Source organism: Heterocephalus glaber, unplaced genomic scaffold (assembly GCF_053883595.1).
Source record: "Heterocephalus glaber isolate CG9 unplaced genomic scaffold, H.glaber_assembly_v1.0 deba00001555, whole genome shotgun sequence".
Classification (NCBI taxonomy): Eukaryota; Metazoa; Chordata; class Mammalia; order Rodentia; family Bathyergidae; genus Heterocephalus; species Heterocephalus glaber.
The window spans coordinates 7,348,272-7,360,717 of NW_028258346.1; the positions used below are offsets into that span (position 1 = coordinate 7,348,272).

Consider the following 12,446-nt stretch of genomic DNA (forward strand, 5'->3'; position numbering starts at 1 on the left):
CCTCTGATGGAAAATATATTTTTAAGTTGTATCGGCACTGAACATGTGGGCTTTTTCATGTCGTTACTTACTCCCTAAGCAATTCTGGATGACAATCACTGACACAGCGTGCATGCTGTGTTAGGCCTTAACAGGAACAGAGAGGATTTACGGTACGTGGAGGAGGTGAGTAGCTCTATGCGATACTCTGCCGTCTTTGACGAAAGGGACTGAGCACCGAGGCTCCCAGCATCCTCCGGGCGGTGAGAGGCCTGCAGACGGGGATTCTGGCTGTGGAGGCTCAGGCTGGGCCTTGCGAGATGAGCTGGAACGCAGCGCAGGCGCAGCGGACCCTTCTCCCGGCCGCCTGCTCAGATATGGGGAGGCTGCCGCAGCGTCCGTCGCAGTTACACTGCATGTCATGTCTGTGTGCGGGATAGTGGCTCTCACACTGACCGTGCAGCCTGCTCATGTGGAGGCCTTGGTGAGCACAAACAGCTGGGCCCCTCCGGTAGGTTTGGGGCCCCTAGATTTGCGTGTTCTCATGGGACGCTGACCTGCCTGGTCCAGGTATCATGACATCTGTCCATCAACAGATGAATGGATAAAGAGAATGCGGTGTTTACAGACCGTGGAGTACTACTCTGTCATAAAGAAGGACAGCCTTGAGTCATTTGAAGGAAAATGGGTGCACCTTGAGACCATAGGTTAAGTGAAATAAATCAGACACATAAAGCTTGAATATCACTTTGTTTCTCTTATGTGACAAACCCAAAATATAAGTAAAGAGCAAAATGAAAGATAATAGGAAGCAGGGAGACAGATCTTCTGCAAAAAGGTAGAGGACTAAGAGATGGAGGGAGTGAGAAGGGAAGGGAGTGTTAAAGAGAAGAAAGGATTAAAATGTGTTACATACATGCACCACCTCCCATGATGGGCGTAATCACTGTGTATACAAACACGTACTAATTTTGAAAAATTAAAAAGCCCTTCGGGAGTCCCTGGTGCACAGAGAGGGTTTTGGTCTGCCTGAAAACACACAGCCAGTAGTGGTGGAGCTGCTGCCTCCCGTCTCTGACCCGGCCAGCCAAAAACGTCACTGTTACAAAACAAAGTTTTGCACTGATGCTGTCTTGTTTTCTTAGCTCATTCACTCACGCGAAGGACCCGTGTGTCTGCATATTATAAACACTTCATCCCCACACCAGGCCCTCTGTGGGCATGAGGTCAGTAATCAATCCCCTTCCAAGGCTATTTAGAGGCCACCTTTCCTTCATTTGCCTACACTGGAGTTTGGACATAGAAAAGAAGAGCCAGGTAGTAAAGATCACAGTCCTGGGCTGAGATTGCTGACCTCCTGCTAGCACTGATTACTGTTCAGCCTTGAGGGAGTCACTTAGCCTCTCTGTACGCTGCTTCGCTCGGTGGATTCAGAGGATCATGGAGGGGACAGATGTGTTAATTCACATACCAGTGCTTGGAACGCTGTCTAGCATGATGGTGCTCAATCCTGTTACTGTGTTTTTCTACATTTATTATCGGCACACACAACTAAATGCTCCAAAGAATACTTCATAAACTTCAAAGTTGTTTTATATTGATTATACAGCACTGCTGAAAACCCATGAAACTAAAACATATCAGATATACTAAAATGCTCAAACTAGAAAGAGGAATTTTTAAAAAATGCATGGGTGCAGAAGAAAATCACCAAAAAAAAAAAATTTATGTTCTTGGAAACGTTTAACCTAAAAATGCCCTCAGCCTGGAGTGGTGTCGCATACCTGTCAGCCCAGTGCTCTGGGAGGCTGAGGCAGGAGGGTCACCAATTCAAGCCCAGCCTGGGCAACTTAGCAAGACACTGTCTCAAACTAAAAAAAAAATAAAAGCAAAAGGGATGGGGATGCAGCTCAGTGTAAAGGCCCTAGGTTCAATCAGAGAGAGAGAGAGAGAGAGAGAGAAAAGAAGGAGGAGGAGGAGGAAGAGGAAGAGGAAGAAAAGAGGAGGAAGAAGAGGGGAGAAGGGAAGGCCATGCCAGGCCCTTAGCCTGCTGACAGAACAACAAAACTACTATACTCCTGTGCCGGTCTCCAACTGGCCCAGCCACAGAATTCCAACTCACTCTTGGAAATAGGCCTTGGTTAAAGGGGCCAAGGGAGGAGATTTATCAGAATTGTGATACATCAATTATATAACTACTCACAGACCTTGCTTTGTTGAATGTGGTATTTTTTGCTTTTGCTTTTTCCCGGAACTTCAATCTGCTAAATAGATGAGTAAAATGTCAGTCAGCACCACCCAGAGGAGCCAGCACCCAAGTCACCCATTTAACCAGCATATTGCTGCCTGCAAGGTAATCCTCTTACTGGCCAGGCCACCTGCTTGTCAGCTGCCCATTCCCCTTGGTGGGCCAGGGTCTACGTGTTACAGAATCGAGTCCCCAAAAGTGAAGCAAAGCTTTGTGTTTAACACTGGTGGCTGCCTATGGATTTTGTGATTGAAAGGCCTTCACACAAAATGAAATGCACTCTACTTCTAAACCTCAAGATAATCCACAGAGCCCCAATCCATACGGGGAGTCATAGCCAAAAGGGGCTTTGCCTCATCAAAAGGCACCATTAATCCAATGAGGAACCAAACTGCAGTTCAAAGACACTTGACTACACCTCAGGTACGCAAGGTAAAAGTGATTCCAGGCTGGGGGCATGGATGCACAGCACACTCCTGGGTAAGTGAAGGCAGTATTTAAACAGGGCAGTTGAACTAGCATTTAATGGGGGTTCAAATCCAGAGGGGCTGCTGGGCCCCAAGGGGCTGCAGTGAGGGAGGGGGTGGGTGGGTTCTGGCACCTCCAGGCCTGCAGGGGTGAGAGGGACAGCTGTACTGGGACCAGAGCAGCTGTGGCTGAGGGTTGTGGGCCAGGAGCCTTCAGGACAGGAGGTGAAACCAGAGTCCCTGGAGGGCAGGAGCTGGAGAGGCGACTACCAACCTAGTTCTCCCCCAACCTAGTCCTCCCTCCACCTTCAGTCTCCTGCTGGGGTTCCCACTGGGTGACCCCAAGGAAAGCAAGGTCACAGCACACACAGGTCAGTCCATGGGGCACAGAGCAGGTGGGCAGAGGTGTCTGGCACACCCAGTAAACACGATGTCACCAGGGTTGGGAGACAGAGTGCTTAGACATCTCCCCAGGGAAAAGGGCCCTTAAAGAGCTCAGCATTCTGTGCATCTCTCCAGCGAGCCATGGGACACATCATGCCGTGGTCATAAATGTCTCTGTCCCAATTGCCTTTCTCCTCCTTGTCGCTGGATCCTGGGTTGCTAGCCACCACATGGCAAATACGGGCTTCATAAATGACAGAACACAGGGGTGAGCTGATCAGGCTGCCCAGCAGTGCTTATTACTTGTGAAAGTAGACAGTGGGAAATTTAACAAAAAATGGAATAAATGACATGACGCTGCAAACGAACATTATCCTTTGACTATGGTTAAATTAATTTTGCTGCAAAGTCAGTTGCTTTAAGGGAATATACGGTACTCTGGAATCCTGCTAGGTTAGGGTTTTAAATAGAAACGTTCACATATTTGAAGCCTATATTTCAGTAAGGTAAAAAGTCTTTGTAAATGAGAGGTTAATGCTCTGATGCCACATTTTGCTATTATTTTTATTGTTTTACAATACTGCATCACAGTTTATGACCAGGTGCTATGAAATACAGAACATGGGGGGAAAATCATAACAATTTTTCTTTCTCTTACTCTCCTTACTCTCCCAACGTCATAATAAATAAAATACAACCCACTGAAAATGTGAAGTGACCTCACGTAATCAGTTTCCTTGACCTACTGTAGAACGTCTTGAAGTGCTTTCTGCAGCAGGGGCAATAAAGTTGGGGAAAGCGAAACCTGGTTTCCCAGCCCAGTTCTCCTGCACTTTCTCTTCTTTCTACAGAGTGGTTTCTGTGAATGTGATCACTCAGTTCTGCATCTGCATCATTACTTCCCCCGGGTCTGGAACTCTGCTGCCTGGTGCACTTGGCCCATCTGTAACCGCTGTCGTGCCTGTGACTAAGACACATGCTTTGTCTTACTTTCTGTTATATGGAACTGAACCTAACCCTGACTAGTGAATTTTATTTTCAAGCAAAACAAACTTTTGTAATTTTGCTCTAGTTAAAAGCAGCAAATATTAACAAAATATTTCCGCTTTTGTATAGGGGTGTAGCTTTAAGAAGAATGTTACATCCCCTTTCACTTCTTGTATGTAGTTAATATTGCCTTTAAGTATTTAACAAGAAAGTTTTTATTGTGATTGTGTGTTGCAGCATTCTTTACCACATTTATTTTACTCAAATTTTAGTGACCTCTTCATAAACAGTTCAAGTCTTATCTTTGAAAGCATTGTCTAAAGCTAACTAGGCCAATTAACTTTCAATTAGTGCTAAGTTTCTTCTTCCCTTCATTTCATATCAACAGGAAAACCCGGTATGATTTAATCTGCTTCTGGAGACCATCTACTTTATTTGGGGGGCTCATTTGGTTACAGATTGCTCAGTTTCTCCCATTGATCCAGATTCTTCAAGATTATCAAAGTGCAGAATGCGTCTGGATGCAGAATCTGCCTCGCGGAGATGTCTGGGTCCTGATCCGTGCACACCTCCTACAAGTGACTTCCTGGTTGAGACTATGTGTTTGCCTAGAAGAAACTGAATGTCGCCATCTTACACTTACACAGCTACTTGAGGGCTCAAAATGGCGTTAGTTCCCCGTCCTTTGTGGGGAGGCCCAGCACTTGTTGTGAGGTCTAATGGCTCATCTGTTCCATCCTCCCCAGGGGTTTTGTAGACAAAGTTCTAGATTGAAATGCAGACAGACTACCCCTACAACACGCTTTGTAAACTCAATTTTCAAGAGGAGGAGTCTTAACTTTTCTTTCCAAGAATCCAAATGAGCAAAGAAATAGTTTGTGGAAATAAAGCTTAGTGACTATTTGGATAAAGCAATATAAAAGTGTTGACTAATATGCTGATTTTCTATTAGTCACAGTGGTAAATGGAAGACTTCAATTCGTGCGCAAATCTAGGGAATGTAGCACAATTCTTTTTCTTAAGGACTTTAAATAGATTATTACCTTCTCCATTTTATTGAGCTAATTCTTTAGCTATTCATTGTTCAAATATTTCCTGCATCGAGTGGCTTAGGTTTTACCTAACCACATTTGAGGGCACTTCTTCCCTTTAATGAGGCTACTTCAGTTAATTACTTTTCTCTTCCTTCTTTTTATATATATAATAATCAAAGCCTAAGAGGGTTCACCCTGACTAAGAGGTTGGATTTTATGACTCCTTTTAAAAAGAGCCTGCTTCATTTACTACTCTCCAGAACATTTTGAATTGTTCAACCACCAAGAGGCAGTGAATCTATTTTCCCTGGGAAGATATTTCAGTTCTACAAGAAAGAGAAGTAAGTATAAAACTCAATTATTTTCTTAGAAAAAAAGCTGTAAAGTCAAGTAAAGATTAAGGTTAAACTAAAGACATTATCGATCCTTTTTATAAAGGACTAAATTTAAATAAAAACACTAGGGAAGTTTCCAATTATTTTCTGTTGTATTTTTTAAAGATTGGTATAATATTAAATAATGAAGCTTAAAAATGTCAACCAGGCATTAGTACTTATAATCATTTTTAAAACATCAAACTGTACTATCTTATCTGGGACATGATTATATCATGATGGGGACAAGGTAATTAGAAAAGTTTGAAATCTCAGTAATTTTTGACTTTACAGCCTGCCCACCAACTTTTTCAGTGAGTTTCTAGTAACTGGGCCTCCAATAAATAAATGTAGTGTAGAAAAATAGAGTTAAGTTTACAGTGAGGAAAAAAAAAAAAAAGACTTGAGAGTTTCTTCTACTCTCTGGCTTCTCCCATCTGCTAAGGCGTTTCCACTTGCCACACCAGAAGTATCAGGAGGCTGTGGATTCTTTCTAGAGAAAACCAGAGCTTATTCATCTCCGCTCTGTTAAAGGTCCTGACTTTGTCATAAAGGTTTTATGATAAATCTGAAAGCTTTTGTTTAGAATAAGGCAGAAATAAAATAGTGTGACTAGAAAGTTATAGGTTCTCAGTAATCCAAAGAGGACTTTTCCCTGGAAAAATGGCTTGAATTCTAAAGACAGACTTTTTCCTGGCCCACGATCCTGACCACAGAGCCCCAGAGACCGACCTGAGGAGTAGATTTCTTGTGGGCTGGATTCTTCCCCGAGGACCAGACCTGCCAGCCCAGAATGCTGCGGGGCAGTTTGGTCTCCAGGTGTTGTTCCTCGTGGTGGGAGCTTAAAGGGGCAGTGTACACAGGTAAGAGCACTTACCATTTCTGTATTCTCAGCAGCTAGCTTTGCCATCTTCTCTGAGACCATCTTTTTCAAGCAGCTACTCAGCAAAAATGCCTAAGAAATCCAGAAATAAAAAAGACTCTGTGCTCAAGAGGTTTTCATTTTCTTCCTTCCCTCCTCATGGCACAGAACAGATTTTGAACTCTGCTTAAAATACAATAGCACACTGTTAAGAATTTAGATTTCGGGCTGAGGATTTAGCTCAGTGGTTTCGCTGCCTGCTGCGCAAGTGCAAGGACCTGAGTTCAAACCCCGGTACCAAAAAGAAAAAAAAGGGCTGGGGATTTAGCTCAGTGGTTCAGGTGCTTGCCTTGCAAGCACAAGGTCCCGAGTTCGATCCCCGGTACCAAAAAACAAACAAGCAAAAAAAAGAATTTAGATTTCTTCTTTAACTTTCAGAAATTTGCATATAATTCAATTAGCAAGTAAACATAAATTTTCTCAATTACATGGATATATTTACAGTAAAATTTAAAGACAGATAAAAAATGGTCAGAATCTTATTACCAATCTTTTTCTCCTTAAAACTCCCCACTTGCATGCCAGGTTTATTAGTTTATAGGCAGATCATGTTTTTTGAGCAATAAATAATACAAAGTACTTATTAGTATAATCAAATAAACTGATGATGGTAAATCCTATAATTGTATACATAATTACTGAGAGACTTATTATATTAAATAGTAACTGTCTGAAAGAATATATTAGCATCTTATTGCTTTTACTGAAATTTTAGAAAGTAATTGTTTTCTTCATTTCTTATTTTCCCAATGTACTTAATCATTCACTAGCAAGATGGATAGTTGCTTGCAGCTTAACTGGTGGCTTAATCATCATTGCCAGTCCCAAGACACTCACACTGGCCACACAAAGACAGGGGCTCTCTTGTTCCAAGGTCTGTACCCCTATGTGCCAAATTTAAGGTGCCCTATGATTTTCCCACGTGCTCTTCTTCCACTCATCCTTTGTCTTTCTCATCCTGCTCTTATTTCTTGCCTTGCTATTTTCTGACCCTATTAAGGTTTGAGACAATTAAAGCTCAAGGCCTGAGGCTCTAAGGCCTTAGGATAAGACTGTGTTCACGGAGGGCATGATGGAGAAGAGGGGCAGGAGACAGAGAGAAATCCAGGCCAGGGCAGTGGCCGAAGTGGAAATCTCTCAGAAGGTGGCACACAGCAGAATTAGAGGGAGAATGGTTGACATAAAGGTGACATCTTGCCATCTTTCAGGGGTGTAGAGCATGACAGGGATGAAATGTCCTTAAAAAAGGAGGGGGGAGAGGAAAAGTGGGGTCACCAAATCAGGAAAAGAGCATATACATGATATGTATACCCAGAGTTTGACTTCCTAGCATTGCTAAAAACATATATCTGCACATATATAACCTACAAAAAACCACAGTATGAAACAGTTAACCAATAAACCCTGAGATGATGCAGCTAGGAAAGGACGCTTAACAGTGTATTCCTGGAAATGCATATTGATCCCCTTTTCTTCTACTGTGTATACAAAAACAAAACAAAACAAAAAACAAAACCTCTCTGCTATAAACCAGGTCAGGTTTACTAAATATAAACTGAGCTTTTGTTTAAAAAGCATAGGAAAAGAGTTGAGCCCAAGCCTTCACTTGTATTTGCAAGGCATATAAGTCACATTTCTGCCTTTTGGAAAAAGGTGCACATCAATAAAATGTTCCAAAGGAAATAAGATCTTACTAGAAATCCTTTAAAACAATGTTTACTGTGCCTCTCTCTGCCATGGCTTAAATTCATTCACTACTGTTTAGATTTAAAAAATCATAATACAATTTGGATGTATTTAGCATTCTGAGGAGGGAGCAAATGAGCAATTAAAATGAACCCAGACTGGGTATGGTGATGCACATCTGTAATCCCAGCACTCAGGAGGCTGAGGCAAGAGGCTTGTTGTGAGTTCAAGGCCAGCCTGAACTATATAATGAAACCCTGTCTCAAATCATTGGCCCTCCCAAAGTGACCCTAAGGACTCATTTCTTTAACTAAGGATTATAGTTTAGTACTTCGTGTTTTTCAGAGGACTTTGATGTCATGACCTCAACTGTATTAGAATTAAAGTTAAAAGGGGGCTTTGGTTACCCAAAACAAGAATGTTCCATGAAACTTAGTAGGATTCAAGCTGAATATAATGAAATTTTGACTCCATTTTAAAACACCTCTGATTCTGACTCCAATTTGAAATAGCTTAGGTTCAGTAAAAGGTTTTTTAACTGGATTTGATATTTTTAAAATTAATTATTTTAGGACTTCCATTCCTATTTTAATTATAAGCCTGTAATAAATATGGATAGGTAACTATTCAACAGCCATCACTTTCTTCTTTCCTAAAAGACCTTGATTTTGTTTGGGATAAGAAGTGCTCAGCCCAGGCAATGATTCATGCTACCTATAAGTGAATCATAGATTTTGCTCCTCTTTGCTAGACACTCAATTCCCAGACTCCCTTGCAGCTAGGGTGGTTGGATGGTCCAGTTTTGACTGATGAGACAAATGAAAGTTTACTTGGAGGTTTCTGAGATAAAGCATTTGTTTTCCAAATGTGAGGGACAGTTTTTTGTCTGCTTGGAAAAGGCCAAGGGAATGATAAGGATGCCAATCATCCATTTTCAGTATTATTAGTAAGAAACAAAAAAACCCTGTATTATCTAAACCAGAGGTCAGCAACAAATCTAGCAAGCTATTTTTGTAAATAAAAGTTTTATTAGAAAAAGGCCTGTTTAGGTATTATCTATGACTTCTTTTAACAGAACTCAGCAGTTGCAACAGTGATCAAAAAGACCTCAAATCCTAAAATATTCATCATCTGGACCTTTAAGAAAAAATTTTCTGATCCCCATTATAAGCCAGTTAGTTCAATCTCCATTACTTGGTAACCATTGTGGTTTGGATATTAAATATCCTAAAAAGCTCACATGTTGAAGGCTTGGTCATAGGGAGGTGGTGAAAACTTTAGAAAGTGGGGCCTACTTGGAGGAAATTAGGTCATTCACTTGTGTGTGCCCTTGAAGGATATATTGGAACTCAAGCCCCTTCCTCTCTTTTTGCAGCTCCCTGGCTGCTGAGGTCCACAGCATTGCTCTACCATGCACTATCCACCATGATGTGCAGCTTCATGCAGGCCCAAGAGATGGGACCAAGAAACCAGGGACTGAAACCTGAACAAAAATAAACCTTTCTTCTTTTCAGTTGATTATCAAAGATATTTTGTCACAATGACAAAAAACTAACATAGTTAACTAAATTCATTTCTAACTGATGTGAAGGTTTTGGTGACCAATAAAATAAAGAAAAGAAAAAAGAAAAAAAAATTCCCACCAGTACCCTGTTCTAGCTGGCTTAAGATGATGCACTTTGTCCATCCCAGCCAGCAAGATGCCATTTCAGCACAAAAGGTGCTCATGTTCTGCCATGAGAACTCACCTGTTTGGTGTAAATGATAAACCATTGCCAGTGACTATCTTCACTGTATTGAAATCTGAGTTCTAAATTCTGGTTGAGAGTTCGCTGGGGCCCATCCATATCCAGCAGAGTCCTCTACAGAGGAAAATATATTATTTGATATTCAACAGAAATTGAAGTGCCTCTTAATGTGCTGGGCAAAACATCAAAATGAGCAAGACCATCCCTGTACCCAAGATCCTATTAGTCTACTGATGGGCCACAGCAGTGAATCACCACAGTGTTGTAGCTCTGGTGTTATTGAGGAAGCACACATAGATCTATAGAAGGAAAGAGAATGGACATGTAGGCCAGGTTAGGAGGGAAAAAAAAGGCTTCCTGGAGATTAGGGCACTGAAGCAACAGTAGGAGTATCTGAGTTTGCTGCGTGTGTGTGTGGGTTTTTTTAAGAAAGGAAGGTGAGAGGTGATTTCTGGTGGCGAAAATAACAGGTGCAAATGCACTGATGATGCCTGAGGAGCCTGGAGTCATGTTAGAGACGCTGTGAGGGATGGGGTGAGTCTGCAGAAACAGCTCTATTGTATGGATACTTGGGAGAGGGGCTCAGGGAGACGAGGTAGGGCCAGATCCTGAAAGCCTAGCAGACTTTTGTGCTGAAATTTGTGCTATACAGCACCTATCCCTCTTTCCCCATGTGAAAACCATTCCTCTTCCACTGTAGGCTATCTATGGAGGACTTTCAAGGAACAAGTCAGAGAGTGGCATATGGTCCACACTGAGGGCAACTGGACAAATACTTTCTGGGCCCCTCATTTGACAGTTGAGAGACCCAGGGAACAGTTCCAGATGGAGTTTTTATCTCCTAGACAACCTGAGCTCCTTTAGTTCCTGACTTTTTGAGGTCTCTGCTTTGGCTTTTCCTCTGAATTTGTATGCTATTCCATATCCTTCCAATGGTTTCTTTCTTTTGCTAGAGTCAGACACATTGGTTTCTGTTGCTTACCACCAAAAAGCTCAATTCTCATAGGCTTTATAAGATAGGTTAAGAATGTCAGACTTTATCCCGAGGGCAACAGACTTTCACTAAGCAATGTTAAAAGCTACATAATAATACTGGACTTATATTTTAGAGTGATTGGTCTGAAAGCATCAGTGTAGAAAATGAATTGAGCAATGGCTGCTTTCAGACATTGAATAACATGTAATGCCAAGGGCTGGGGATTTAGCTCAGTGGTTCTGCCGCCTGCTGTACAAGCACAAGGACCCGAGTTCGATCCCCGGTACCAAACAAAACAAAACAAAACAAAAACCCCACATAATGCCAGAGGACAGGAAAACAAATGAGATCAGCCCACGATTAACCCAGGTCATTACTTGAAGGAATTTCCAGGAGGTAGCACAAGGAGAGGGAACCCAAACAGAGCCCAGAGCTTTTTTTGAGTGGAGGAGAAAGAGAGAAATGTTGAAGTTGTTGAGATTAAAACGTATGGAGCAGAATACCACAAACTCCAGAGAGTTCCTCTCAACTCTTTGGCTGAATAATGATCTGGGCATGTGTGCAATGAAACTCCTTGAAGCCAGGAAAAGAACCATTGAAAAGCAGTGAGCTGACCAATTTCAGAAGTTTGGAAACAAGGCTGGAAAGAGCTTATGTTTCCGTCAGCCAGAGAAGAGAGGCCACACTGGGCGAGAGATTTTAGGGTGGAGTCAGAAGAAAGGCAGCTGATAAGAAAAGGGCTAAGTTAGCTCCAGACTAAAGATTGCTCTGGACCTAACTTAAGAGAGCTTAACAGAAATCTTTAAACAAACGAATAGATCAATAAATGCAATCCCAAGTAACTTAACTGCAAGGTAGAACAAAATCTAATCCTATTTAAAGGAACACAAAAAAATCTGGCATTCAACAATATGAAATGTACAATGTTCAGTTACCATGAAATACTACCTGGCAAGCAAAGGAGAAAGACATATGAACTGTAAACAGGACAGCAATCAATCAATAGAAACAGACTTGGAAGTAATAGAGATGAAGATATTAGTAGCAAAAATATTAACAGTTACAGTCATGCATCATTTAATGATGGAAATATTCTGAGAAATTCACTGTTAAGCAATTCTGTCACTCTGTGGCGATCATGGAGCACGCTTATGCAGATCTAGATGGCATGTCACGTGACATCGCATTCTTTGTGGGGAGGGGGGAGTTGCTGGGGATGTAAATCAAGGCCTTGGACATGCTGAGCACACGCTCCACTGCTAAGCCACACCCCCAGGCCCCCAAGTCAGCTCAACGTGGCCTCTTGATATAAGCAAGAGACACGGTATAGACATGAGATTATGAGGCTGTTGCCTGTGTAACACAGAGGCCTGGTCCACAGTAACCTTTGTTTCAGAATTTAGAAGTGCACTTTAATGATAAAAATTATAGTAAAATAAATACACAGGCCAGTAACATAGTCTTTTATTATAACTCTCAAGTATATAACTGTATATGCTATTTTTATATGACTGGCAGTGCAATAGGTTTATTTATACCAACATCCCCACAAACATGTAATGCATAGTGCTCTGATGGTATAATGGCTACATCACCAGGAAATAGTTTTCCAGCTCTGCTACACTCTGATCAGACCTCCAC

The 12,446-nt window shown here is 41.8% G+C and overlaps 1 protein-coding gene across 13 annotated transcripts in view; it reads right to left on the reverse strand.

Annotated features, from left to right (window-relative positions):
* Snx31 (sorting nexin 31) overlaps nt 1–12,446 on the reverse strand; it is a 69,123-nt gene that overhangs the window by 11,470 nt on the left and 45,207 nt on the right. For 7 of the 13 annotated variants that reach the window (XM_004850168.3, XM_021262697.2, XM_087190680.1 and 4 more), the window contains 3 exons: nt 9,830–9,943; nt 6,351–6,428; nt 2,187–2,243 (listed from right to left, as the gene is read on the reverse strand). In XM_004850168.3, the coding sequence (XP_004850225.1) occupies nt 2,187–2,243; nt 6,351–6,428; nt 9,830–9,943 (249 nt within the window). The other 6 variants (XM_021262698.2, XM_021262699.2, XM_021262702.2 and 3 more) reach the window with 6 other exon arrangements.